The sequence below is a fragment of the Mchenga conophoros genome, linkage group LG9 (assembly GCF_057382185.1).
Source record: "Mchenga conophoros isolate Kocher_MC1m ecotype Shallow Benthic linkage group LG9, M_conophoros_male_GT1.1, whole genome shotgun sequence".
In the NCBI taxonomy this organism is placed as follows: domain Eukaryota; kingdom Metazoa; phylum Chordata; class Actinopteri; order Cichliformes; family Cichlidae; genus Mchenga; species Mchenga conophoros.
In genome coordinates this window covers 21537688-21565673 of record NC_140534.1, presented here as the reverse complement: position 1 = coordinate 21565673, position 27986 = coordinate 21537688, and the positions used below count along the sequence as shown (strand labels likewise).

General features: G+C 40.6%; 2 protein-coding genes across 2 annotated transcripts; both read left to right on the top strand.

Moving 5' to 3' along the window:
- The first annotated feature begins 1239 nt into the window (after positions 1 to 1239).
- Positions 1240 to 3747, top strand: otulina (OTU deubiquitinase with linear linkage specificity a). The gene is made up of 3 exons (XM_085285952.1): positions 1240 to 1465; positions 1600 to 1721; positions 3183 to 3747. The coding sequence occupies exons 1-3, from the start codon at positions 1352 to 1354 to the stop codon at positions 3583 to 3585; spliced, it is 639 nt and encodes a 212-aa protein (XP_085142078.1). The 5' UTR covers positions 1240 to 1351; the 3' UTR covers positions 3586 to 3747.
- Positions 3748 to 7626: 3879 nt separating this feature from the next.
- Positions 7627 to 27487, top strand: LOC146567221 (uncharacterized). Its single transcript, XM_085286915.1, has 10 exons — positions 7627 to 7801; positions 8481 to 9047; positions 13558 to 13776; positions 14017 to 14307; positions 14693 to 14757; positions 14890 to 14996; positions 15112 to 15255; positions 17973 to 18104; positions 23742 to 24011; positions 24466 to 27487. Exons 1-10 carry the CDS (start codon positions 7650 to 7652, stop codon positions 24673 to 24675), a joined length of 2157 nt encoding a protein of 718 aa, XP_085143041.1. The 5' UTR covers positions 7627 to 7649; the 3' UTR covers positions 24676 to 27487.
- The last annotated feature ends 499 nt before the right edge of the window (positions 27488 to 27986 follow it).

Sequence of the window (27986 nt, the reverse complement as noted above, 5' to 3'; positions counted from 1 at the left end):
CTAGGTGGCAGTGCGCAGCCTAGGATGTCATTTTACACATCAATACCACCGAAGAAGAGTGTTCTTTAAAGGGAAATTCCTCCCTTAAAATAAGACCTTCCTGAATTGACTTTTGGTTCAGGTGTATGCATACAAACCATCACAGACAGGCTGTCAGTGAAGCAGAAGCTCAGAATGTTCCTTTGCACAAATTGTTTACTTCAAGTAAAGCAAAGATGTAACTATGCAGAGCGTGAATGTGAGATCAGAATAATTCATCTTATCTGTAATTTGGCTCGGGATAGACTGGTGACCTATCCAAGGTGTGGAAGCTGTACTTTTCCTTTCTTTGTTTTTTGTTTACATTTATTAATTATTAGTTTTCATTATCTTGGAATTTTGTGTGTTTTGTTGTTTTTGTTTTTTTAACTTTTAGTTCTTAATTTTAAGATCACGCCCAGTTTGATCAATATACTTTAACTTTTTACTTTATGTCACAATCACCTGTGTCACTTTCTGACATGACATTTTATTGCAAGATGGACAAATAAACTTTTTCCTATTAATACATATACAAAGACTTCTTTTTTTATTGTTTTCTTACAGGTTATTGTGGTGTTTTTTTTTTGTTTTTTTTTTTAATTTCCTCCCGCAGCTCCTGAATTTGGACACACATTGGCCCATGAACTAAAATTAGTTTGGCACTCCCAGAAGAGGCGGGCGGATTAATCCAGATATTGATAGCATTGATACCAACACTGGTATTGGTATTAGATTAGTGTGAAAGGATTGATATTTTGTTTCTATCCTGTAAGCTTACTATTTAGCTCATTGAATTATGTTAAATTATTTCTTTTGGAAAAATATACATATACCGCAAAGACAAACTATGAAAGTTGTCTGAACCTTTCTATGTTGATTTTCATGTGTATTTTGTTTATAGCCTATAGTAGATAATCTATACAAGCTGAACCAAGGTGCTTCAGGGATGGGTACATTTACATTCTAGGTCTCCAAATAACCCAGCTTCAAGATACACGAAAATCTGACAAGTGTGTTTTACTATGTTAAGTAAGTACTGTAGAAAGTAAAAATCACAATGATTTAGCAGTCATTAAAATGATGATGATTATCTCATCATAAATCATGACACACTGCTCTCCCATAAGCCGCTTTTATAGATTAAAAGTATCGGCATTGGTATCGGTAGCACTGCCGTTGACTAACGGCTTTTTGTACTCCAGGCCAGAGGGTGGCGCGCACGCACATACAGTTTTCCATCGAGGATAAAGCGCGCTTGCCGTAGAAGAAGAAGCAGGAGATAGCTTCCATGCTAGTGCGTTTAAAACGGTGTTTTTGCTTTTAAATCGTCATGTCCTGGGTTAAAGCTCTGCCTGTGAGCGGAGACGATGTCTTCGACGAGAGTGCGGACGAGCTTAGCTTACAGAGTAAGGAGTGGACCGCCAACATGAAAAAGCGACTGAGGGTAAAGTTAGCTCACATCAAAAACGGATCCTGAAATGTTAACTCACACCGGCTCTGCGTGCTAAACGTCCTGTGTGTTTGTTTTTGTGATGTTTGTTTCTGTCCTGTGTTTAACTCGCTCATGTTTTCTCTCAGGACGGGTATGTGGACGGAGTTGATACCGCTGAGGATGCCTCGCTTACGGTGGGATTCAGACAGGGCTTCAAGGAGGGAGCAGCTCAGACTGTGGCTGTGGGACGACTCAGAGGAATCGTCAGGTAAACCATCAATAACGTCATACATCTGCCCCGCACGTGACTTGTCACCCTTACAATAACATGATAACATCTAATAAGATGTCACATATTAAAGTGACATCATTTTAAAGGGGTTATACACATGTCTATTTAAAACTTCATGATATACATGGTTTGGGCTCCTTGATTGCACATGTATCTCATCCAGCCATTGTCTTCTTCTTATCCGAAGTTGAGTTGCAATGAGAGTAGGTAGGTAGGCTAAGCAGGGTATCCCAGAGCTCCTAGTCCCCAGCCACAATTCACAGATCCTCCTGGGGGAATCTAAGGCATTCCTAGGTCAGACAGATATGTAATCTGTCCAGCCCAATGTATTCTGGGTCTACCCTGGAGTCTGCAGACTTTAAATTTTTTATTTTTTTTTAATTTGTTGCCTTATTTTATAATTCGTGGAAACGAATTATACTTTGGTTAAAAGTTTGATTAACTGTATTGTCCCATACACAGTGGCTTGAAGTTGTGATCATATGTCACTGTCACACCACTTACTGGTGACCTCCTGAAGTCAAGTATCGGTATCAGTAGCTGTCCACACACAATTAAAAAGGATTTCTTTTTTTTCTTTTTTTTAATAATTGGGTGGTTTACACACCTGATCAAACGATAGAGACCATACCTCCAGGTTCTCTTCCACCATCTCCCTCCTCTCATTACAGAGACTCCTGCCTGACCTCATCTATCAGTCCATTCACCAGTATTGCACAAATAAACATTAAATTAAAATGACAAAAATTGGCAGAGACTGGCTTGACGATCTCACGAAAATATCAAAAGAACAGGGACTCAATTCATGAATTCTGTGGAGGGAATTTTCACCCTAAACTCACTGTTACATTCAAGAAAAAAAAAAGAGTTGAGGTGATTTGAGCTTTGTGGCATGGTGTGTTATCCTGCTGGGTAAACACAACAATTTAAATGTTGCTGGTATTAAGAGGCCCAAAGTGTGCCAAGAAACTGACCCACGCTGTTACACCAGCAGCAGCCTGAACACTTGATAAAAGGTGGGCTTGACTCAAATAGGATGTGTATAAAGTAGCCAATAAGGCACCAACAGGAATGGACTCTGCCTATAATCATGTAGTTTAGAGTCAGTCATTGTCCCTGTCAATAGAAACTGTCCAATGAGAAATTTTTACAAAGTGTTATTTATGTTTTTCCCCCTCAGTTTCTAAAAAATCACGAGATTGTAATAATTGCTCAATGAAGGATATATTAAGGATAAACAATCAAATATAACAGACAGCATCCACAGTGAAATCTCTGTAATTGAGAAGTCCTCGTTCATGCCACATGGAAATCCTCTCAGAGGTTTCAGCCTCATTCTTGCACAGAAACATCCCGAGTCTCTTTTGTACCAACTGTCATTGAAGTGTCCTTTGTGTGCCATTGAATGTGACTCTGTTGTTTCTTTGTGTCTCGCAGCGCTATATGGTGCTGGTGCCAGATCCAGCATCCGGAAAAGCCCGTCCCATCCTCTGTGACTGACCTTCTGCACAGGGTCACGCAGCATGAAGACAGAATAGCGAACGGTATCAAGAACGCTCTGGAGAATCCTCCGCCCAGTGTGAGCGACGTCTCCGAGAGCATGGAGGACCTGGAGGTGGAACGGGCAGACCGGGGCTGCTGCGAGCAGCACTGTGAAGAGTCGGACTGCTGTAGGAAGGGAGAGACAATGGACTCGGACTTTCCTCACAGGCCACAAAGGAACTGCTCGGGGTCCACTGAGGAGCTGCACCTCCTCCTGCAGTGCTGCGTTGACGTGGTGTCAGAACTGGGAATGCCACAGGAGCTCATCGGCCACATAGAGGAACTGAGGAAGCTGTAGTGACTGAAAGGGTTCGAGTGATGACTGAAACTGTGACGCTAAATAGGCTTGGTGTGAAGATCTTTCTCACAAAAAAACCATGAAGATGTATATAATGTTTTATATACTTATGGATTTTTGTATTTTAAAGTGTTTGGAAATAAACTGAAATTTCCTGCTGCATGTTTGGATCGTTGCCTCTAAAATGAGAATAGTCTATAGCAGTAGTCCCCAACCTTTTTTGCACCACGGACCGGTTTATGCCCGACAATATTTTCATGGACCGGCCTTTAAGGTGTTGCGGATAAATACAACAAAATAAAACTAGTACCGGTACCGAAAAAATGAAGATTTATTCATAACACACGTGAAAAGACCCAGGAAAACCGAGTTAACGATAAAAACGATGACAAAATAATGCTGAAAACCGATAAAAACCATGCATTTCACACCTGAGCCTTAACTCTCGTGGCCCGGTACCGGTCCGAGGCCCGGGGGTTGGGGACCGCTGGTCTATAGAACTCAGTTTTTAGGAAATAATTCAGTTAACTTTCAGTATCCTAAAATGTCTTAGCAAATGAAATGACAGCGATAGAGCCATCAGTATTGACTTCCATTTTTGTTGGAGGTCTACATATATATATATATATATGTATATGTGTGTGTGTGTGTATATATATATATATATATATGTGTGTGTGTGTCTGTATGTATGAGTTAAAAAAAAGGTTTTTGTCTTATAAAACGTTTTCAAACAATTAAAGACTGAAGTGAAATTTAAATCAATTAAAAACAAAAAGCCAAAAGGAAATAAACATAAAAACTAATAAGATATAAACCATAGCAACTCTGGTCCTGAGAGCTGTCGGCGATGCCTTTAATTGCATCTGCCTCTGTAGTTCGAAAGCATAACCTTATCAAATCGACTTTGATATGAAAAAATAAAAGCAGCACGTACTCCCATTTAAACACGATGAACGGTAAATGTTTGGCCTTTCTGCTTGAAAGACTTAAAACGTTAATTTTCTGTCAAACGTTTTGATGAGTGAAGACTAAAAAACCGATTTGCACAAGTGTTCCGAAATTTCTACTTTCACCTGAATGCATCAAAAAAGAACTCTCGGCGCACACGAGCATGACGTCATGCGCTCGGACCAAGCCGTGACCCGCTGCTCCTGCTAAGCTAAGGTGGTTCGTACCAACAGATGGTCCGCGTCAAACGCTCCGAAAACCCGCTTTCCTATGAAATGTGCCGCATTAAGCGATAACGGCGCAGTCGTAGGAAGAGCTACCCACCGCGGCAGCAGCGTTTTCAGTGAGCGCCAGTTACTCTCCGGGAACGCATGCTTGTATTTTAAGTTTACCGCAGCTAGCTGGCTAGCTCGTCAGCTCACCAAAAGTGAAACAGGAACGAGACTGAAAGCTCCAGGAGTTTGACTTCAGCACAGCCAAAACAAGGTGTGTTTTCACGACCTGACCTTGTCTTTTATTTGTACCAGCTAAGAAGTGTGCAGCCGTTATTATTAATGTTACTTTGCCGTGTTTGACAGGTGTAGCTGTGTTCATTTAATAAAGTCGTGTGGTTTAAAAAAAAAGAAGAAGAGGGAAATGCCCTCGCGACAGGAGTTTTTAGCCATACTGCCACTGCATTGTTTTACTGTGCTTCATCACAGGCTGCCAAAAGGTGTTTTTGTATGAGGATCACACGTTTCCATACTGTAATGTATTCAGTCTGTAGTCCGAATGATTTTCAGTCGGACTGAATTATATACTGAATGATATTCAATCTCTAGTGAGTATAGAGAATCCCACATCAATATGTGTGTTATTCTTTTATGTTATATGTTATTGATTAGCTTGAAGACATGCCATGACTGTGCACCCCAGCTGTGGACATTGGTCTTAGGGGCACACTGTTGGATCACATCACTTCTAAATGATAACAAACATCTATTTCTGCAAGAAAAGAAAGTGTTTACACATACTGGACAACACGGAGTTATGGTCAGAGGTTTGCATGCCCTCATCATGTGCATAAATGTCACGTTAAATCTGAGCTTTTAATGATTTCTTTTTCCAAGGTGGAATGATTGTGCAAAAAAAAAAAACAACAACCCAAGAATCGGGTGCTCAAAAGTATACATTCAGCCTCAAATATATGCATTGATATTTGGTAAACTGTCCCTTAACAAGTGGCACCTTAAGCAGATCTTTTTGGTGGCCACGAACAATCGTTTGACTTAATTCTGGCTTGATTTGTGAACTCTGCTCTTGCCAGAATTTGTAGAGTTCTTTTAAATTTGTTGGTTTCCTGGCATAGACCTGTTGTAGTCCACAAATAGGATGGAGATGAGGGATTTGGGAAGCCCGTTCAGGAAGTTTAATGTTAGCCTGCTTTTTCCTATCTAAATGTATGTTTGGGATCATTGTCCTGCTGGAGCATCCGACTTGTGTCCAAGTTTCAACCGTCTAGTTTTTGATCTGAGGTAGAGTTGAAGAATTTGGAGGTAGTCATCCTACTTCATAATTCCATTCAGTTTGTGCAATTTACCACTGACACGAAAACAGCCCAGAGCGTGATACTATCACTGCCATGCTTGACAGCTGGAAGCTTCGCTTTTACTCCTCCACACATACCTCTTGTCATTGTGGAGAAATACTCAATCCCTAGCTCGCCTGGCCATCAAACATGTATCCAGAAGGCTTTTGGCTTGTCTACGTGGCAGTTGCAAATTTCATTCAAGCTTGAAGGTGTCAATTTTGGAGCAGGAGCTTCTTTCTTGGACGGCAACATCTTAGTCCATGGCAATTTAAAACTCTTCACGGTGGAGAATGATGCTGGTATTTCAGCAATTTCCAGTTCATGACAGGCTTGAGCCTTCGTGGTTCCTGAACATCCAAATCAATTCCCCCTCATCCGAGGGAGTCTGTTTGGGTCGTCTTCCAGATCTTGGCAAAATGGTGACATATCTGAATAACTGGTACTTATGTACAACTGGTTGAAGTGATGATCTTGGAATCTGCGGTTGTTTAGAAATGGCTTCAAGAGACCTTCAGTTCCTTGGACTTTCCTGTTGTTCAGCGTATAGGTCAGCTCAATGAGTGCTGTCAAACAAATCCTCTTTATGATGACAAAGAGAAACTACTGATTGTAGTCAGTCATGATCATTAACCAGAAGTTAATGGGCTTTGGCCTTGCCAATTTAAAAGAAAAAAAGAAAGAAAATCCCAAATAAATTCAAACTTGTACATCTAATTCTTGTTTGTATTTTTTTAAGTCATAAAGATCATTAAAAGCCAAAAATCATCATGACATTTGTGCTCATGATGAATTTATTTTAACTTCTTTATGCGACGTAACAATATAGCTGCGATTGACCTAATAATATCTGTCAACAAATTCATCAGTCAGGGGATAATTCTGGGTATAATAATTTTTATCACAGTCTGGCTGGGTGCTGTCTTTTTTGCCTCATTGGGCAACATTTAAGGAGTCTTGAGCTTTTCCATATAGTTTATGCATGTAAACATGAATACTGTGGGTAATCATGTTTGGTTATATCTCAGGGTTTTTCCATGTTGGATGTGACCTTTCAGGTCCACCTACAGTAAATACAATAAGTCTTTGTTGCCTTATTCAACAGAAATCTGTGTGTTGTTGTGTTTCCTGGATGTTTGAAAAACAAAATATTTATCGTGTTTGAGAAAATGAATCCCCGTTGAACATAAAAGCTTTATCCTTCATAATGGACAAAATCTGCATGTACCAAAATATTGTATTTTATTAAATACAACACATTGTGTAATTACAGTAGCAGGAACTTGTTACATAACAAACTGTAACGTGTTAGATCACAGTCAGTGTGTTGATCACTCATTCTGTGCTTTTAGCTGTCAACACACTTTTTATAGGACATAAACATGGTTTCTCCCTTGCGTTAGCAGCAGCTTATCCCTCCGTCGTCATCATGGAGTCCTGAAATCTTCAGGCTTCGGCGACTCGCCAGGTCGCTTGTGGTTGCTTTGGACCAGAGGCCTCTTCAGCCTACAGCCTGTCCGACCTCCCAGGCTGAGGGAGCGAGCAGATGGGGAACTGGTGCTGTTGTCGCCATGAAAGTCCCTGCGGCAGTTTGGAGGAAAGAAGCGGTTTGCTGACCAGTGACTCGAAGGCCACCCAGTTCACAGGCTGTAAAGCTGTGGCTGGCAATTGCGGTCCTGAAGGAGATGATTGCATGAGGTGAGATGACTGGGAAAACACAGACAAGGAAACTCAAAGTGAGTGTGTGAAGGGTGCTGGGTGCTAATAAGACTTGGTGACCTAATCTGGTACAACAGACACACTTTCACAGGATTTCCCAGCAGTGTTTCGTTTCTCAGGTTCCTCCATAAGCAGCAGACCACAAACAATTTTAGAGCTGACTCAGAACACTTTCAGCTGAGACTTTTAAACGCTTGAAGAAAGCTTTGGAGTTTGCGGTAATATTGGATTTAAGCATCTAAAACACGCAGACAGTACCTGCATCTGTGGTCACAAAAGCAGCATTAAATGCTGGAAAATGGGTGAAAACAAAATGATGATTAGATTTTCCCCTGTGGGTTGTGTAGGATGCACCATGTGACCCAATGACAGCACAAAACAGAGTACTGAGATCAGAAACAGGGTGAGGGGGACTTCCAAAGGTCTTAAAGTGTTTGTGGAAGTCAAAACATTTGTCATTTCATGAACTAACTGGTAATCAAAGAGATAATGTTTTGAACAAAGGTTATCTGCTTCCTCTCCACCTACAGGGTTGAAGGAATCCTGAAACATTTCAACAGTGTCTTATCTTTGGTCACAAAACATTGTTTTTCTGGGCATGAAAAGGGTGTAGCCGAGGCTCTGTTGCATTGCTAATGAATACTGTGTTGTCACTTAGGGATGAGGAGCGGAAGATGAGTCCTGAGACCGGAGAGCAGGAGCCTAATAACACTCAGGAAAATGGACCCTTGAAGCAGGAAGTCATTCAAATAGAGATGCCTCCGCCCTGCAACATGTCTGAAGAAAACGCCACCGGAGTACAAGATACAGAGGAATCTCCTGCTCACAGTCGTCAACTTCCAATGCAGTGCGCTTTGGGGTCTGTCCAGGATGAGCACGCCAAGGCGGATTCTGAGGTTTTAAAAGCACCAGAGATAGAAGAAAACCCCCCCACGCAATACAAAATCCCAGATGGCACCTCTCTGACACCTGAGGTGGTCTGCTTTGAAAAAACTCCGCATACTGAGGCAAACACAACAGTAGAGCAAACTGCAGCGAGCACAACTCATCATGACAAAGAAGAAAAAGTGACTGTTGAAGCTGCAGCTAAACCATCAGGGGAGTTTTCTGAAAATCACCAAGTGTCATCAGTGTCAAACATGCTGTTGGCTGCAGCTGCCCCGGCAGCCCAGCTGTCGTCTGTGTCTGTGGGAAAGCAGGAACCTGAACCTGAGCCTCTGACATGGTGAGTTACATGAAATGAACCTGTAAGCTTAGAATTTAGCTTCCCTTTTATAATGATTTTAATATTTATTCTGAAGAGCTGGATAGAAAGTTCCAGTGCAGTTCAATGTCATATGTTGTCTGTATTTCTTTTAGAAGAAAATATGAACTTCTTAAAGCGCTTCTTTCTTTGTTGTGTGCTCGTTTTACCATGACATTTCCTGCATTAAAAATATAACGCCTTACTTAAAAGTACCACAATATCTTAGCACCTGTATAATGTCAAATACTGTAAGACTCCTTCTAACAGCTCCAGTGTCTAAAATTAAAATATTGTGACACAAATGCGACACGTTCTTCTACACGTGGTGGTTGTTTAATCAAGTTTCGGCAACACCAAACATTTATTTTGCTTTTAGTGGTTGGACACATTGATATGTGTATTGTATCACTTCCCTTTGCCATACAGGTGTTGATACATTGCTGCCAAATGTAGTTCGTTTTGCTAAAACAGGAAGCTGCTCTAAACGTCTGTCAACAACTTGACTTACCGGAGGATCTGCTTTATGACTCTGGGTTCAAGATGATATAGCTCTGCCAATGCTGTAAATTCCTCTCATACCAAGCAGATTAGTTTGTTTATTCTTTTTTAAATTTTTAGTTTGATATGAATTGTGATGTCAAGTGTCCAATTTTGTCCCACCTAGCAGTGGTGAAATCCCTGGATCGAGATTGGGATCAGTTCCAAAAGTTAATCGCTTCCAAGTTGGGGGGCAAAAAAACACCTCTGTTTATATTTTCTTTCAAATACGCCAAAGTCTTTTTGAGTAATCCTGCAACAGAAAGACAAACTGAACTGCTCCTTTGGAGGTAACGATTGAGGGTAAACTAAGTGACTGGTTTTTATATAGCCCTTTTCTACTTGAGCACTAAGAAAGCAGTTTATACAACATGTCTCATAACCCATTCATGCACATTCACACTCCAGAAGATGTATCAGGATCAACGTGTGGTTGAGTGTTTTGCCCAAGGATACTTTAGCATGCAGTCCACAAACCTCCCAATTAGTAGTACTGTACTACCACCTGAACACAGCCTCCAAGTGATTAGGAGTTGTAGTGAAGAAGAAGGCAGACAAAGTACAAAGCTCTTTACTTGAATTAACACACTGTTTAGAGTGAATATTATCATTATATATATTACAGTGAATAAACAGATGGTTACTCCTCTCAGCTCTGAAAAGCTGATGGGGTATTGAGATCACCCTGCCAGGCAGGCAGGTAGCTGTGAAGTGTGGACACGAAAGTTTATGAATGCAATAACTGGAGAACGAGGCAACATAGTATTTCAAAACTGATACCACAGATGCTACTTAAATCTCAGACGAGTGTGAATCCCGGACATCGGAGTCAGAGATCAACTTTTCAGATTTTTCAAATTTATACCATAGGTGCATTTACTAGGAGGCTGAGGGTAGCACAGACAACCGCTGGTATTTTTTTCTTCTGATGTATTGTTACACATATGTCTTGCAATATATAAAGTATTGTAGAATCACTGGGGATCAAAGTACTGTGATAGTATTGTGAGTTACTCTGTGACTCCCAATGCTGCTTGCTGCAGTCTTACTTTGGTGGTTTACTCAATTATAATAATCCAGATGAAACAGCTTGGCCTCCTTAAAAATGGTTTAAAGACAGAAGACTGTCTTATTGTTTCTAGAGGATTGTAACATTTTCTAATCACATCTGTGTCTGGTTTGGACAGCTGCTAAATTCTTTTCTTTCTTTTTTGTCGTTCAAGTTTTTATTTGTTTTATAACAACCAAAGGAATAACAAATCTTAAACGTAAAGCAGCCAAGTCGGCGCTTACCATACCATTCATGAATCTGATCGTCCCGGTGGTACAAGAGCAGTCCCAGGATTTCTTGAAGTTCTCTGTATTGTTATTTAGCTTGGCCAGCAGGTGTTCATATGACACTTTCTCCAGCATGAATTCCAACCAGTTTTTAATGTCCGGAGCAGAAGTTGTATTACATAATCTGTATAATCTGTGACCACTCCCAACTGTATCACTGTATTTTGGTGTTTTAATATTAGGTATTATTGTCCGATTCCCCCAATAGGCATAGTCTTGGTGACATGGGTATCACCATGCACATTCTTATGTGTTATAATTCTATTTTCCAAAATGGGGAAACGTATTTACAGTCCCAGATCGCATGTATAAAGGTTCCTGGTTCTGCTTGACATTTCCAACATAAATAATTGGTAAGTAGACCCGTTCTACAAAGGCTAGATGGAGTAAAAAAACTGTACTATCTAGAGCAGGGCGATATGGCCAAAAATATTTATCACGATATATATTTGAAAATTTGCAATAACGATATAACCGACGATATAATTGATGCGAGACAAAATACAACTCCACAACATTACTAGCGCAAAAAGACAACCTTCCATTTATTTTCACTTAAGAAGCTGGTTTTTATGTACATTAAAGCTTTATAAAAAATGTAACAGTGCAAATGCAAATTCCTTGCTGAAAGTTTAACCAAAAGGCATTTCCAGTAGAAATGGGCTGACATATCCTGAGCATAACCATGTATAATATCCACTGAAGTTAAAAAGAGGTGCTTTGCAACATTAAACTGCAGTGTGCAGTACGTATTTTTCGGACCATAAGGTGCACAGGATTATAAGGCACATTAAGCGAAACAAAGCAGTCAGATAAATCAAACTTTATTAAACTCATTCTTCTTGCTTCCTCCACTTCTGTACCATTGATTCATTAATGTTGAATTCTCTGGCAGCTGCTCTATTCCCATGTTGTTGCAGTATATTAATGACTAACCTCGTATTGTGGATGGATTATCTCAGTTGTTCTCCTGACTGAAGTTTGGTCCGTTTACAGCATCCTGCCATGCGATTGCATTTGTCTCTAACCATGAAGAACCTTCACGTTAACTTTTATAAGTGGAAAAGTGTTAGTGTTCGTCCTCCAGCTTCACTGTTTATGTTATGCTAACATAGCTGTGTCGCTAGCGATCACGTAGCACATCATTATATACCAGCTAGCCCAACTTCAGTAACCCTACAAACGTCACTGCTGTTTAGTTTCCTGTCTTCATTTATGTTGGAAGTGATAGCAGAGCTGTACGTTTGATTTTTTTCAGAAATCTCTCAGTCAGAACATGCTATATCATGCTTAGGTAACTAGCGAAACTAGCGAGCTAACTTCCGCTAGCTTCCTGCTAACTTCTAACTCCGTTAAATATAATAACTTTTGTTTTCATGGATGCCTGGAAGTTAAACTTTATAGTTACACCTGGTAAAGCAGCAATGCTGATCGTTTTATTAAAGATGAAAGAATTTAGACAGTTTTTAACTCTAAGTGATGCTGCAGTGTTGTTTGACCTGAAGCATACGGAGTTTAGGACCCAGATTACTCCCAGATTTAAGAGCATCTTAGTCCGACAAATACGACAATAACAACGGCCGCTTGCATGTTCTGCAAAAAATGTGCTTTGTTGTGTATCTGACGGACAAACACCAAACCAGTTCCACATCACGGAAGTTGCACCATTTTTACAAACCAATTCTGGTTCATCTGTTTCACTCAACAATCGGCCATGTGCGTATGAAAACAAAGGCACTGCGCATGCGCGTTTTACTCCCATTCTATCGCGATATTTCATTTTCCTATCGTTGCCTAACATTATACCGGTATTACTGTGAACGGTATAATATGGCCCAGCCCTAGTACTATCTTATAATGACTCTTTAATGTTTCCTATTATGTGACAGTATCTTTAACCATCCATCATCATTATTTGGACAGCCAAGGTCCCTCTGCCATCTGTTTGTATGCTATTAAATAATTTGTGAAATGCGGATACCTTGTGTTTGATACTGAGTAGATCCATACATTTTTGTATGTATGAAATTATCTTTAACAATGCAGAATCTAATCTATAAGTATTTCCAAAAGTTATCTTTTTGTTTTTTAACATTATATCTAAGCATGAAAACCCCAAAAAAACACCCCGCCTGTGTATATACATCACCTATATTGTGTGTCCCCTCCATAAGTCACTTTCCAGTATGCAATTTATTCCCAACACAGATAAAAAGGTTGAACCATAATGAGGAGTACAGCTGTTTAAAATGTGACATGGCATGCATCCCGTGTCTCTTTTCTTTCTTTGTTTGCTTCTTGTCCCAAGTTCACCATCCCTTTAAATCATTAACCTCCGTTTTTTCTTTTTAGATCTGTGGTTGCATTAGACCATCAAACTGTTGCAGAATCACTGATCAGGGCCGTTTTATGACCATGCTGTTAACGCTCTATAGGCCTTGACTTACTACTTTTGGTTTTTCAAGTATGACATGAGGTGATAAGGGCTTCTATGGATAGCTTTATTACTGAACATTATTACACATGTACGACTGTTGTGTAATCACTTGCTTTTACATTTGTGCAAGCAATAGTCTATTTATTTTTTTTACCTTTCTTATTGCTATCTGCTCAGTGCCGGGACAGATGATTCAAATAGCAGGGAGCCCAGTCTTGAAGACCCAAAAAGCCATGATGTCTCCCAGTTGTCTTCTGGATTGGAGCCCACGGAACTCGACCACAGCGGTGAGGGACAGGACTCTGCCAGCTCAGTGAAGGAGCCAGAAACCACAGCTCCAGCAGACGCCAGAGAGAGGCCAGTGGGTTCAGAGTTTGCAATAACAAAACAAACAAGGTATTTGTTTACGTGAACTCTGGACTTGTGGCGGCAGAGTGGCACTGTGGCCACTAGGGGGCGAACTCTTACCATTGCATCTTCTATGACAGTCAGCCCTCCTCATACCTGCAGTTTTCCTACAGCTAAATGTGTGCTTTACATTTCTAAATACAACTTAAGTTGCACATTTGCAAGTTTGAGTTTAAGACATGAATGGTAAACTTGGCTTTATACACAAAACATGCATTTTCTTTTCAGCTTGCCGTTAGATGAAGATAAAAGGTCAGATGCGGAGCATACACCTACAATGTCAGAGGAGGTCGTGTCTGTGGAGAAAACCAAGCAGGAACCAATGTTAGTGCAGGATAACGATGAAGATCTCCCCAAGGTCAAGCGGAACGATGAAGAGATAAAAGAGGAGAGGCCAACTGAGGCCGAGACTGAACCTGTGAAAGATGCTGAAAGCGAGGAGGTTACAGGAAAAAAGGAGCAGCTGGCAGAGAGCGCAACCAAGAATGTTATGGCTGACACCACAGAGAAGGAAGACAGGTCTGTAAAGATCCCCTCTGTTCACTTTATAGTCCTGAATTGAATCACAGCATCTGTTGAAAGAATAAAGGAGGTAAAACCACTTTTACCCAAGAAACAGATGGGATTATGAGACAAAAATGTAGCAAAATACACACAAATTATGTGTTTATTATTTATAGTCAAGTTTATGTTTATTTATTTTTTATTTTTTTGCAAATGTCACAGAAAAATGAAATCTGGACTTACACATTTGAAGTGTGAGTATTTTTAGTGAGATTAAGTTGTCCCTGTCCCAGTTGGCATTGACTTAAAATTGCTCGATATGGAGATCCAGGACCAGGCTTTGGATACACAAAAATAACTTGTTGTTTGATTAAAAATAAGTGTTTCTGTTTTATCATAGTGAAGAAGATTTGTACAGAGGCGAAGAGGAGCTGTCTGCGTCACAGCCCGAGCTGGAGACAAAACGTCAGTACATCCTCCGCTTCTATTGCATCAGTGATTTTCAACAAGTGCAGCTTTTGTCTGTCATTTGAAATCTGGACAATAGTCTTTTTGTTCTGCCCATCGTCTCACCTTTCTCTGCTATCCCTCGCTCAGTTTTAAAGGTGGAGGACAGATGCAGTTTGTCACCGGTGGTGAATATTCTGTTGTACAGTGAGAGGGAGTGGAAGGGAAATACTCTTAAAAGCGCTCTCATTAAAAAGGTTGGTGCCTGAAGTTTCTCAGAAGAATCATTTCAGGTTAAAGCCAGTTCTTATTTATTTATTTTTACATTAATGGCTAGGATGTTTCCTCTAATGTCCCCGTGTGTTGGTGCAGGGTTATAAGGAGATGTCCCAGAGCTTTGCCAGCGTACGAAGAGTCAGGGGGGACAACTACTGTGCCCTCAGAGCCACGCTGTTCCAAGTGTTGTCCCACAGCACCCAGTTGCCTGCGTGGCTGCAGAATGAGGACGTCATCATGGTAAATTTTCACTTCTGCATCTTATCGTTCAGAGCTCATGCTGAAACCAGCCCCAGCATTGCCAAGAGTTGAAACCACTGCTGTCAGCAATTGCTGTAAGAAATTGCAGCTTCCACATTTTGTCCACCCGCCATGCTCTGTGCAACTGTTCAGACCTGTTTGTGTGAGAGGCCGTTCTCCAAAGGCAACAAAGCAGAACTGACTTTACACTGGGCACAGCAGCAGTGGAAAAGAGGAACTAGAAAAGTACCATGTACCGTAAACCTCAGTCACACAGGCGCAGGTTGGCGACTCCATGACAACCATTGGTTGCTAAGGAAAAATTGCTATTCCCCAATAAAAACCAAATGACAATCTGAATTTCAGTCATTTAGCAGTTCCTGGAAGTCACAAGGATTTACCAGGGGATCCCATGTGACTGGGGTACTATGTTAGTGCTGATTACGGTGATTATTGGCTGCTTTGAGATTCAACATGTTGTGCGTTCAGAGATACACTTTCACATCTCATGCTTGTAACGAGTGGTTATTAAAGTTACTGTTCGAAGGAGTCTGGCCATTTTCCTCTGACATCAACAAAGCATTTTTCACCCAGCGATCAGTGTCTGTTAATCCAAGAGATGGTTCTGTGAGAAAATCCCAACAGATCATCAGTTTCTGAAATACTTACACCAGCCTGTGGGCGATCGTGGCTCAAGAGTTGGGAGTTCATCATCGCCAGTGTGTGAATGTGTGTGTGAATGGGTGGATGACTGGATGTGTAAAGTGCTTTGGGGTCCTTAGGGACTAGTAAAGCGCTATATAAATACAGGCCATTTACCATTTTACCAGAAACTATGCCACCTTCAAAGTTTGTTAAATCTTCCCCATTCTGATGCCTATTTTGGACTTCAGCAGGTCATCTTGATCATGTCTAAGTGCATTGAGTTGCTTTCATGTGATTGGCTGATGAGATATTTTTCTAAACAAGCAGCTGTACCTCATGAAATGGCAGGTAAGCGTATGTAGTTTGCCTGCCATGTCACTTACCTGCTAATTAGTGCTAAAGACTTGTAATAAACCGCACAATTTCACTCACAAAGAATAGCAACAGAGTTCTTAGTCATGGCATGGTATTTGCTAGATAAATATCTTAAGTCCTCCAGACTGTACCTCAAAGCAGCCAGTCCTAATAATACATAACTTTAACTGCTGATGAAGTTTAGATTAATTACTTATCAAATTTGCCCCTCATAAAAGTAAAGGGGAAATTGGCTATAGACCAAAACTAGGTTTCCTTATGCGCAATACTGAGATTGTGATTATGTAAAATGCAGCAGCAGAATGGGTTTTTGGGGTGTGACTACTCCTGCAAGCTTGACTGGCACACATATAGTTAAAGGTATGTTATTTAAAAGAAAAAAAGGATACTGTACTGTACTAGAACTGTGTGTAAATACACCTTCCAACAACTTGATGCGTTCTCATAAACATATAATTAATCAATAAAAAATACATAAAAGTGGGCATTTCCCGTATGACATTTTCCTTCTTACCCACGGTAAGGGCTAGAGACCGGCCACATAAGTATTGTGTCAAAAGCAGAGAAGTAGAGACGTCTCAGGCCTTAGTGTGCCCTGAAAGGACATTAATATTTGTTCCTGGATCTTCAGACTCAAGACATGAAGCATCATACCTGTTTTATTTTCAGAGAAGGGCCTTCTACAGATGGGGAAAACCTCCAAGGTGGCTCTGCATCCAGTGTTTTGTTGTTGTTTTTGCCTGTTTTTATTACAAAGGACTTTGTGGTTTTTGACCTGTGAAAGGTGCCGTATAAATAAAGTTTACTTACTTACTAGTAGAAACAGGCTGGCTGGCCGTGCCCGTTACCGGGTACAGTCTATGTAAATTTTTTTTTTTTAACCTGTCTTGCTAACTAAAACTTATTTGTCCTACAGCAGCCACCGTAGCTAGGAGTATGCACTGTAGTTATTCTGTGTGCCTTCTCTCTCCCCAAGCGGTCGCGGCAAATGGCCGCCCCACCCTGAGCCTGGTTCTGCCGGAGGTTTCTTCCTGTTAAAAGGGAGTTTTTCCTTCCCACTGTCGCCAAAGTGCTTGCTCATAGGGCGTTATATGATTGTTGGGTTTTTGTCTGTATGTATTATTGTAGGGTGCACCTTACAATATAAGAATAAGATTAATAAGAATAAGAATAACTTTATTTATCCCGAGGGAAATTCTTTTGTCATGTACATGCTCAAAGCAGCAGGAGAGACAGAGGAACAGATGAATAAGATATACAATATATACAATAAGAGCAGTAATATACAGTAATAATGCACCTTGAGGCCACTGTTGATGTAATTTGGTGCTATATAAATAAAATTGAATTAATTTGAATTGGGAGGAATAAGAAAACAAACCTCGGTTGACTGCAATCTGCAATATACCTAATCCAACAGTGAAAATTTTACACAGCGTAACTTTAAGAATGTATTATCTTAGTTAACAGTTTTCAATTTTCCTGCGACTTGTGTCCATTTTATAAACAAAAAATGTGTTTTATGCTGACAACATAGTCACTAACTCCTTGGTCTGAGAAGTCACGTTGCTAATATCGAATGGTTAATTATATACAGCTGTTGGTAGAAAAGAACCAAAAATTTACTGCAGAAGTGATCATTGCCCCGTCTTGTAAACACTGTTAATGTTACATAACGTAATTCTTTGTGTTTACAGCTGCCAAAACAACTGGAGGCTCAGGATGGGCTGATAAGTCAGTGGACATTTCCTGGAGAGTGCCTGCAGAGAGATGGGACAGGAGATGCCGTCCAGCAGCTTAAAGGCTACATGGAGCTTCTCCGTAACACGGTACTGGCTGCAGACCTTCACAGAAACTCTCACACAGCAAGAAAGTATTTCAAAAACACAACAAGCGTAAACCACAGCGCTATTTTTATGCCATTTGTGGACACTCGAGGGTATTGATATTCACCCATGAAGGGTTGGCTGATTGCTACCATATGTTAAAGGGAGGTAGTTTTCTAAAGGATGTGTGGCTTCTTTTTTCCTGTGTGTCATTAAAGCAGCCTGGTAATGCTCTGAGGGGATTTAGAGGAATAGCAGGAACTGAACTGATAAAAGCACTTTACCAGTCTGAGGCTTGGTGTTGAATTTATATTCAGTCGCTGCCTGGTAGGATGAGGAATTCTGGTGTTTACATACCTCTGTTGTGTTACGAGATGTAGCTGTGTATCTGACAGTATAATCTGTGGTCTGTCTCGTAGTCTGCGCAGTTTGTGTCATGTACATTTAAGTGTATAGGGGAAAGACACTCAATACAGCAGCTTTGCAATAGATAAAAATGGTGATATCTGATTCTGTAGTGTGTATCATCATAAAGGAAATAACCAACAAAAGATCCTTTTTGACCAGATCAGCCTGGGGACCAACGTCAAGAACAGATCAGTAACTACAAGCGTCATTTTCACACCTTTGAAAACTATAAAGTGGTGTATTTACAACAACAAAAAAAAATCTCCCCGCAACAACAACCTTGGGGTCGTAATTTGTTGCTGATGCTTCCATCCATACCAAAAATTATTGAAACCATCAGTGCTTCCATTAATCTCTATACCATAAGGTTTCAATTTAGCGCAAGAATCCATGTGCCAAATAGCATTTGGCCCTTTATTGCTTAATAATCTGTTGGATTGACCCGCTGCACCACATATCCCATTTGAATAGCTCAAAGGTGTCCAGCGTTATCCTTGACTCTGTCCATTGTGCTGTAGTTCTTTATGCACAAATGACATCACCTAGAGCTGGGCGATAGAACGATAACGATATGTATCGCGATATAACTTTTACTCGATAGAGAAATTAAGCTATCGCGATAGACCTCGCCGCTCTTGTCCTCAAAAAAAAAAAAAAAAAAAAGGTCAGCCAATCCAAATTAAGTAGCGCAGAGCCGAACCAATCACAGCCGCAGCGTCACGTCGCGTGACTTGTTACGTACAGCACAAGTGCCAAGCCACACGTGTGTTTGTTTGGGAAGCAGCCAGCGGGTAATGGAGCCAGCGCATAATGGAGGAAATGAGTGTGCCGACTAGAAAAATCAACCGAGCGTGACCGAAGAGAAAACAGATGATGGTTCCAATGCCGGAGAGATTGTCGAACGGAAGAGCCATAGAAGTTCCGTAGTGTGAAGGTATTTCGGCTATTTCAAGTCTGACAAAAAACAGAGTAGCGTGCACTGTAAATTGTGCCGAAAGCAAGTCTGGAAATACAATAAACTGGTGCATGCGTCACACTGTGCGCCACGTTATTGTTTCGGTGAAATGAATTTCTACAATACTGTTACTGTTAATTCTACTCTCTGCAGTGTTTAAATGCTTACATATACACACAGTTACTGTCCCTCCACACATGCGACTCTGTTCTGCTTCTATGCCCCAGCTTTGTTTACTTTTTCCCACCGAGGCTTCTAGACTTCTGATTGGCCAACATTTCTGCACGGTTAGGAATCTAGCGCCACCTGCTGCTTTGGCATGTTCATAGCAGCGTTTTCCTTCATTTCTGCCTTTATGTGTGGACGGGATTATTTTTTAAAACGAAACGGAAAATCTCAGTTTTCAAAAATACCCGTGTACGTGTGGACGTAGCCTCAGTCTCTGACTGGAAGCGCTAATTCGTCATTCGGCTTTTGTCAGACTAAAGTAACTGTTAAAACTGTTTGAAAAGCTAAGCTATACAACAAGGAGAGATTGAGAATTTCCTTTTAGTTCTCAGTTTATTTGATATTGACAAAAGTTAGTCAGTTTTGTCTGTTCTTCTGTAAAACAAACTAAGATTTATTTTTAGAATTAATATTTTGTTTCTAAGTGGAATTGACAATTTAGTCTGTTTCGTTTGTTCTATTTTGAAACTTAAACGCTTTAGCGGCTGCCTTTTGTGTAGTTTGCAATATTTGCCTTTATTTATCTGAAAAAGTCTCATGTTCCTTAAGTACATCTACCCTGTTGAACTTATTATGGGAAATAAATATTTAAATAAAAACAAGCTGCTGATTATTTCACATTTTACTTGTGAGCAACGGCACATTTAAATCTTACAAATATAGTTATTTGGCTTATATCGTGATAGATATCGTTATCGCCTGAAATGAAAAAAACATATCGTGATATGAAAAAATCTCATATCGCCCAGCTCTAACATCACCTCATCTAAATCGGTGTGTTGTCTTCTGGATAGACCCATTTCCTAACATCGTTTCTTCAAAGTCTGGATGCTTATGATAATGTGCTGATTCTGAGGTAAAATCATGAGTAGTTATTTGGTGCCACTATAAAAGTAAAATTTACTTGGGTCATCTAATGTTGGCAAAGCAAACCTGTTGTGCAAGGAGACGGGTTTGCTTGAACCCGCCTCTTTGCACAAAGAGACGGGCTGTATTTAAATACACCTGCCCTGTATTTTTTTTTTTCTACCTTCAGCGGCCCGTCGTAAACAAATGAATGTGTCATTATGCAAACAAATAAATGTTTTCAGCCAAGATATGTCAAGTGACCGAGTGCGTGCAACACAGTAGTCAATTTGCTCATTGACAAAGACTCATTCAGACTGATGGTGGCTACATGCTGGCAATCTGCCTGCATTTATGAATTAGAAAGCAGTTATTTGCAAACCTGCAAAAATCTCTCTGAGAGCGACTGCAGTCAGTCCAAGTCAGACTGTGACTGTTTGCACAAAGGTTGCATTCCCTTTAGGTGCAATCAGCTTGTGATCAAAGATGCTCGTGAGTGTGCAACACCCTCAAGCTCTGAGCAACCATTTAGTCACCACAAGTTGCAGTCAGCTACAGAATGTGAAAAAAATTCAATACACTCACCAATCAGAGGCAAGGAGGATGCTTTTTACCCATGTTACTGAGCTGTTGGCGTGCTCTGAATTAATATGTAGTATTTGAGTTTAACTTAATTAAACTTTAGCTATCCAGTGTTGGATTGCTTTTTGGTTGAGTTGAAGTTTGCTTAGCTAATGTTTTCTGCTCGAGATGAGTCCTCTTCTTCATTGTTTCCCCAGAGTTTTTTTATTATCATTATTTTTATTTTATTTTATTTTTTATAAAATATTGACATTGTGGTGCCAGTTTAGCTTAATGGATGTTTTTTTTGTCTCCCAGCACAGTGTCAAGAGCATGAAAGAGATTCTATGAGACAGACAGTTACTCTAGGAGAGGTGGACCGGGCTGTAGAAGGCCCTTAACCCATCAGCAGGATCTGTTTCTTCTTGTTTATGCAAGGACAAGTAGAATTAGCCTTGCCAGAGCAATGACCTCCAGCAGGCCACCCATGTGGGTTTCTGACCACGTGGCTGAAACAGACTTCATGAGGGCCCAACATCATCTAGTGGGCCCTGAGCTTACTGCCTAGCACCGTAAAGCACGATTGGTATTGGCCATAGAATACCAAAATTGGCACACTGGCCTGCTGTGCTTTTCACAGATGAGTGCTGGTTCACCCTGAGCACATGTGACAGACGTGAAAGAGTTTGGAGAATCCCAGGCATGCATGCAAACCCATGGGGGCCACACAAATTACTCAGTACCATTTTAAGCTACAGCAATGAAATTTTGGCAAAACCGACTAGCTTGACACATCATTTTTTCACTTCAGTTTTCGGGGACTCTTTGAACTTAGCGCTCTGTAGCTTGATACTTCTTATTTCTATCAAACAACATAGCATCCTTTTCTTCCTAACACATTACCCAGTCTGTACAAGTGTAGATTTTCCCCATGGACGTTTGATGTGTTTTCAAAGTATTCCTTTAACATTTTTGAGCAGTGCATTTTCATCTTACACACACTCTCTGATTGGCAGTTTTGAGGTTCAGCATCCTGACCAGCAGCACTTCGACTGACTGGAGGATCTAGTTACCCCCAACCTTCCAATTAGCAAACACATCCCTGTACCTCCTTAACCACAGCTGCCCCATCCCAACAACTAGGGATGGACCGATCCGATATTACGTATCGGTCCGATACTGACCTAAATTACTGGATTGGATATCGGAGAGAGATAAAAAATGTAATCAGATTCATTAAATATCTCAAAAGCACCTCACAAAACTTGCAACCAATGACTGTAGAAAAGGTCATTGCTTGCGACACGGCGTAACTCAGCTCATGACCCTAGCATGTTGGGGCAGTATGTGTCACGTGATAGAGCAGCTGTGGCGTGCGAGACCTCTCGGCAGTCGCTACCAAACCGGCATTTCATCTCCGAGAAAGTTAACCCAGAGAGAAGTAAAGCAAGTGTGTAAGTTCATCTTTGAATGTTTGTAAAGCATTTTAGCCTTCTCTCCCCCTCCCTCTCCTGTTGCTACTTCAATCATGAAACTGATCAATGATCAGCTGATCGGCTTTTCTGTTGCCACTCCTGTCTCTTGTTTGTTTTTGGCCCACTTCGCGCCAGAAAGAGGAAACCAGCAGCTAAAGAACAGCAGCACGTTTAAGCTTGATAAGCTGTTGTTAGAATTTATTTAATATTACTTTTTACACCAGGATCTTTTTCTATGCAGCTGACGGCTGGTAACTGTGCAGGGGCGGATCTAGCAAAGTTTAGCCAGGGGGGCCGATAGGGCATTAACAGGGAAAAGGGGGCACAAAGACATACTTTTCTTTCTTATTCTCATTTAAAATGTCTACCTTTAATTAAATAATTATCTGAATCTTACACCCAAAGTTTTAATCCGACGTAAAATGAATAGAAGTCCATTACTGTATATAGTAACTATTAAGTCTAATATATACCCTGGTAAGCTATACTACTTTTTCCTTTGGGAACCATCTGTGCGGTCTGCAATTCTGTTGAAGAAAGATGTTGAATCTATTTAATTATTGTAGAAAAATAATTTATTTCTGTGCATTTATTTATTTATTTTTACACGTGCATTAAATTAAAGTTGATTACATCGATTAAGCATCACGAGGTGGAGGGTGGTTCCCTATTTTTTTTGTTGGCAACCCTATTAGTTAGGTTGTTTAATATTTCTGCTAAGTACTCTTTAAAATACCAGAATAGGGAGGATGGTGTGGGTTTAACTTTATTAGCTCAGTGTTGCTGAACTATGAAATATTTTGGGTGCAGTGTATTTTTTGCATACAGGTTTATCAGAATAGCTTTAGTGGTTTTTTTTTTTGTTTGTTTGTTTTCTAAATGTATGAACCTATACAAAGTGCAGCAAGATATTAAAAAAACAGTTTTAGTGATTAAAAAAAATACACTATATCGGATTCATATCGGTATCGGCAGATATACAAATTTATGATATCTGTATCGGACATAAAAAAGTGGTATCGTGCCATCTCTACCAACAACCTGCCCTCATTATCTGAGCTTTAAGTTCCATAACCTGAAATTATGTCTGAAAAAAGCAGTAAATTCTCATGTATAGCCAGCTGTTTTAGACCTCTTCAGTGACTGATACACTTTGTTTGTCTCCAGTGGCAGGCAGCGGTGGACTGTGCCACCGACGCTGAGCGTCAGCAGCTCTGTGAGCGAGTGTTTCAGGGTGGAGAAGAGGAGCTCGGTCTGCTGGAGGCTCTCAAGCTGCTGATGCTGAGCAGAGCGGCAGAGCTGCACAGCTGCATGCAGGGCGGTGAAGACGTCCCTCTCTTCTGCTGGCTGCTGTTCGCGCGGGACTCCTCCGACTGTCCACGCTCTTTCCTCTCCAACCACCTCAGCCACGTGGGCCTGACCGCAGGTCTGGAGCAGGTGGGAAGCGTCTCTGTTGTTTTTGACAACTTTATGGTAAAAGGTTGCTGGGAATTTTCTTTCCCACTGAGTAAACATCTGTCGCACTCAGTAACAAAAACAACAATTCGGGCTGAACATCACGAGGTGGGTGTGTTAACATTTTTGTCATGTGAGAGCCGAATAGTAAAACATGCCGGCGCTTGCTCTGTTTTGTTTTCCGCTTGTTTTGAGTGATGCACCATTGACCCCGGGGGCGGAGGTAGTTCTCAACTGCTGAGCGTTTTAATTGTTATTTTCATTTTTTGAATAACAGATTTTACAAGCTCTGCTTCTAAAGAGAGACTCCACCCGTAAATGTTTTGTGCTGAAGCAGCTGATCAAACATGGAGCTGTTTGAGAAGTCTGCTGGAGTTCCTCTGTAACTGTGCAATTATCCCCTCCCCCCTCCCTTTGCGTTTTCTCTCTTGGGCAGGTGGAGATGTTCCTGCTGGGCTACGCCCTGCAGTGTACCATTCAAGTTTACAGACTGTACAAGGCAGACACAGAGGAGTTTGTCACCTACTACCCGGACGACCATAGGGACGACTGGGAATCTGTGTGCCTCGTCACAGAGGATGATCGCCACTACAATGTGCCCGTTGTAGAAGCTGCAGAAACACAAAAGGAGCTCCCCTCCAGCTGATTGCCACTGCAGAAAAACCTCCTGCCATACAAACACCCCTCAGGTTGATCAAGATTTATCAATTAAAGGTATAGTTTTGGGAAGTGTGCTTATTAATTGACAGCCAGCAGTAAGTTTGCTTAGTTTAGTACAAAGAATGGAAGTAAAGGGTACAAACATACAACCACCAGCACTTTTGATTGATTGTTTTTGTTTGTTTGCTTTTACTTTAATCCACACAGAAATCAATGACACATGATTTTCTTCTTCCCTGGACAGAGGTGCCTCGCTAACCTTTCTCTATTTCCTTTATTATCTATTAACCTGTGCCGAGCATGGGTCACATCTGTCTGGACTGTTAGATGAAAAAGGGATCACAGATCTGTTGCTTTAAATTATGAGCGATCTTTATCACTGTGCACACACTCCACCAGAAGTAGAGGTGAATGCACGTTAAGAGCCTGGTCTCAGTTTTAATCTCCATCATAAAAAAGCTGTTTAAATATCAGCAGGAAAGCGAAACAAGACAAACTCTTCTGTTGTGATCGCTAGTTGGCTTAAATTAAGATACTTCTGAAGGAAAGGTGCTGGTGGGAGGATGTTCTTACCTTTGGAATGAGTGGTAACCTGAAACCTGCAGACCTCCACAAGAGACTGATGATTTTTGTTTTGGGCCTTTTATTAGAGATGTTCCTGGCTAGTCATCATTTCTAAAAGGCAAAATAATAACTCAGAAAACCTTTAGAATTGAGCAGACCTTAAATCAGGGATGTCAAACTCATTTTAAGTGGGCCGGACAGATGAAAATCTCCTTTGTGTCAGCGTGAAGAAGTTTAACTACACATTTAATCTCAATATAAGAAGAAGTGCGATTTCAACACTACGTCTCAAAAGAAATGCTGCTGCAGCAGACAAAAGAATTCTGGGATTTCATTACAAGAAATAAATGTTACAAATTACAGAAAAGTTCTGGTAGCTCATTGCCCAGACTGTCCTGCAATTATGAAGCATACTTTTTTTTATTTTTAATTCATATAAAATGCTCTATGTTATTTATCAATTTTGCTGTGGACACACTGTAAAAAAGGAGAAACTTCTCTAGTAGATGGTGCAGCTTTTCTGTCATTTAATTGGTTATCCAGTACACAATTACTATGGTGCAGTATGTGTGGCTGTGGAGGCGATCTTAATTAGTAGGAAAAACAGTAAAACACACAGAAAACAGTCCAATATAAGTCCACGATTTCTTACATTGTCTAAAGATATCCAGTCGGCCAGATTGGAGTCTTTGCCAGGGCGATTCCAGCCCCCGGGACTTACGTTTTAAATTTGTCAAGTTAAAAATTTGACATTCTGCAAACACATTCCATGTTAATGAAAAGGTCCTTTTTTCATTCATGCAAGCACACCCCGGTGCAGAATGTGGTTAAACCTGGCTTTAGCTGCTTGTTTAACCAGCTATTTCAGCAGCTGACTAGCAGGGAGGCAACATTTAAATAACTAGTCAACTGGTACTATTTGACAAATATTATGGTCTGCTGTGTAGTAGGGCCCATTCTATAAGTTTTTGCTTCAGTTGTAGTGAGTTACTGCCTGAATGTTGCACTGATTACGGAGCGTATCCGTCTATGCACTGCACCCATACAGTCTGTATGTGGAGCTTTCTGGATAACCTTGCGAGCATTAGCTGACACGTTGACACATCTGGCCCCAAAAACCAAAGTGCTTAAGGCCATTAAGCAAACATAACGTCACAGTGACTGTGTCCATCTTCGGTATACAGTTTATGTTTTTGGCAGAGAACAGCTAGCTGTCTCCCCCTGCTTACAGTCCTTATGCTAAGCTAAGCTGACTGCCTCCTGCTTCACATGTCTAACTCAGCAAATAAGCACACGTCCCAAAAATCTTGACCTATTCCTTTAAAAAAAAACAACAACAAAAAAAACCAACACACAACAAAATGCTGATTCAAGACCACGTACAAGGTTTGGTTTACATGTTCTTGTACACACTGTACTGTATACACAGTTTTCTATTTGGATATGTGTACATATCGGATATCCTGTGATTTTCTCAGATAGACGCAGATTCCTTTGCAGGGTGTCATTTTGGAAGGAAAAAAAGCCCAAATTTTCTCAGAAGTCTTTTTTTTTTTTTTTAAATGTAAAATTTTGAGTGAAGCTGCCAACGGCGCCAAAAACTTTAGGTGATGGTATTTACACTGGATGTTGGGCACTTTGAGTGTTAATTTATTGTTTTGTTTTTTAAAACAAGTGTGACCGTCTAAATTCATTAAGTGAAGCAACTAAATTAGTCAATGAAGGGTTGGACGATTTATCAGGTTCAACACCAGATGACGATCAGAAGATTACTCGCATCCTCTGTGTCAGAGGTGTGATTTGTGGCAGTCTGTGTGTGCATGTGTGTTTGACTTTGTGTGTATGTGTGTGTTAAACTCAATGTGTAACATGCTGCCTTTTAACCAAGCTGTTCTGAAGGGAAGAAATGTGCCAATGTTGCTGCTAACACTGGCAACAGACCCAACCACCAGCCGCTGGACTCAGAAAAGGCTCGCTTGGTCCTCCGTGTTGCCTTAGAAATAATGCACAGTAAGAATGAATGTTGGATATTGGTGATAAGAGGCCATTTATGTCTTAATTCCAGAGCAGGTAAAGGTGATTAAAGAAAATGTTATGCCATTTGCAGGAATGTTCTTGCACTGTCAAAAGTTTTGGACAGCATTTAAATAAAATGATTTTTTTGGGGTGGTGGGGGTAAAGTTCTGGATTGAGGTCTGTAGACAAAATAAAACAGTGTAAAAACGTTCTTAAAGTGGATCTTTCCTCTTTGTCTTATGTATACTATTACAATAGTGGATGCTCATTTAAAATAGGGCCAGTGTGCTCGGCATATGCACAAGTAATCGTTTTCATCCCATTTAAGAGTTTTCTTTTTTCTAATCTTGGCTCTGCATGAGGTCAGTGAGGGAGAGGATCTCTCTAATATGGTCATCTCACAAGCTCCACCCACAAGTTTGCAAGGGGCAGCCAATTAGAATAAAGTTGTGTTAAACAGGATGAGGATGAGTTTAAAAGCATCTTAAACTGGGTCTTTATGCAGCTCATCCTCTGTGCGAAACAAGCCATCTCTTTAAGACTTGCATATTTTAATTCTTCACCCTCTGATACCTTCTTCTGGTCACCCTTGTTTCTCTTTCCCGAACTGGTGTCTGACCTGCTTCCAGAACAAAATGACTGGCTACGCATCAGGTCTAGGTATACCCTTGGAAAAACCTGGAAATTACTCCAGATAGATGTGTAGATAGCCACATC

Bases quoted from the DNA above. Each gene is read 5' to 3' on its own strand.
- LOC146567221 (XM_085286915.1), top strand. From the start codon at position 7,650: ATGGGGAACTGGTGCTGTTGTCGCCATGAAAGTCCCTGCGGCAGTTTG. The intron at 7,802-8,480 runs GTGAGATGACTG...GTTGTCACTTAG, and splicing joins GAAGGAGATGATTGCATGAG to GGATGAGGAGCGGAAGATGA. The intron at 14,997-15,111 runs GTTGGTGCCTGA...GTGTTGGTGCAG, and splicing joins AAAGCGCTCTCATTAAAAAG to GGTTATAAGGAGATGTCCCA.
- otulina (XM_085285952.1), top strand. From the start codon at position 1,352: ATGTCCTGGGTTAAAGCTCTGCCTGTGAGCGGAGACGATGTCTTCGAC. The intron at 1,466-1,599 runs GTAAAGTTAGCT...GTTTTCTCTCAG, and splicing joins ACATGAAAAAGCGACTGAGG to GACGGGTATGTGGACGGAGT. The intron at 1,722-3,182 runs GTAAACCATCAA...TGTGTCTCGCAG, and splicing joins CGACTCAGAGGAATCGTCAG to CGCTATATGGTGCTGGTGCC.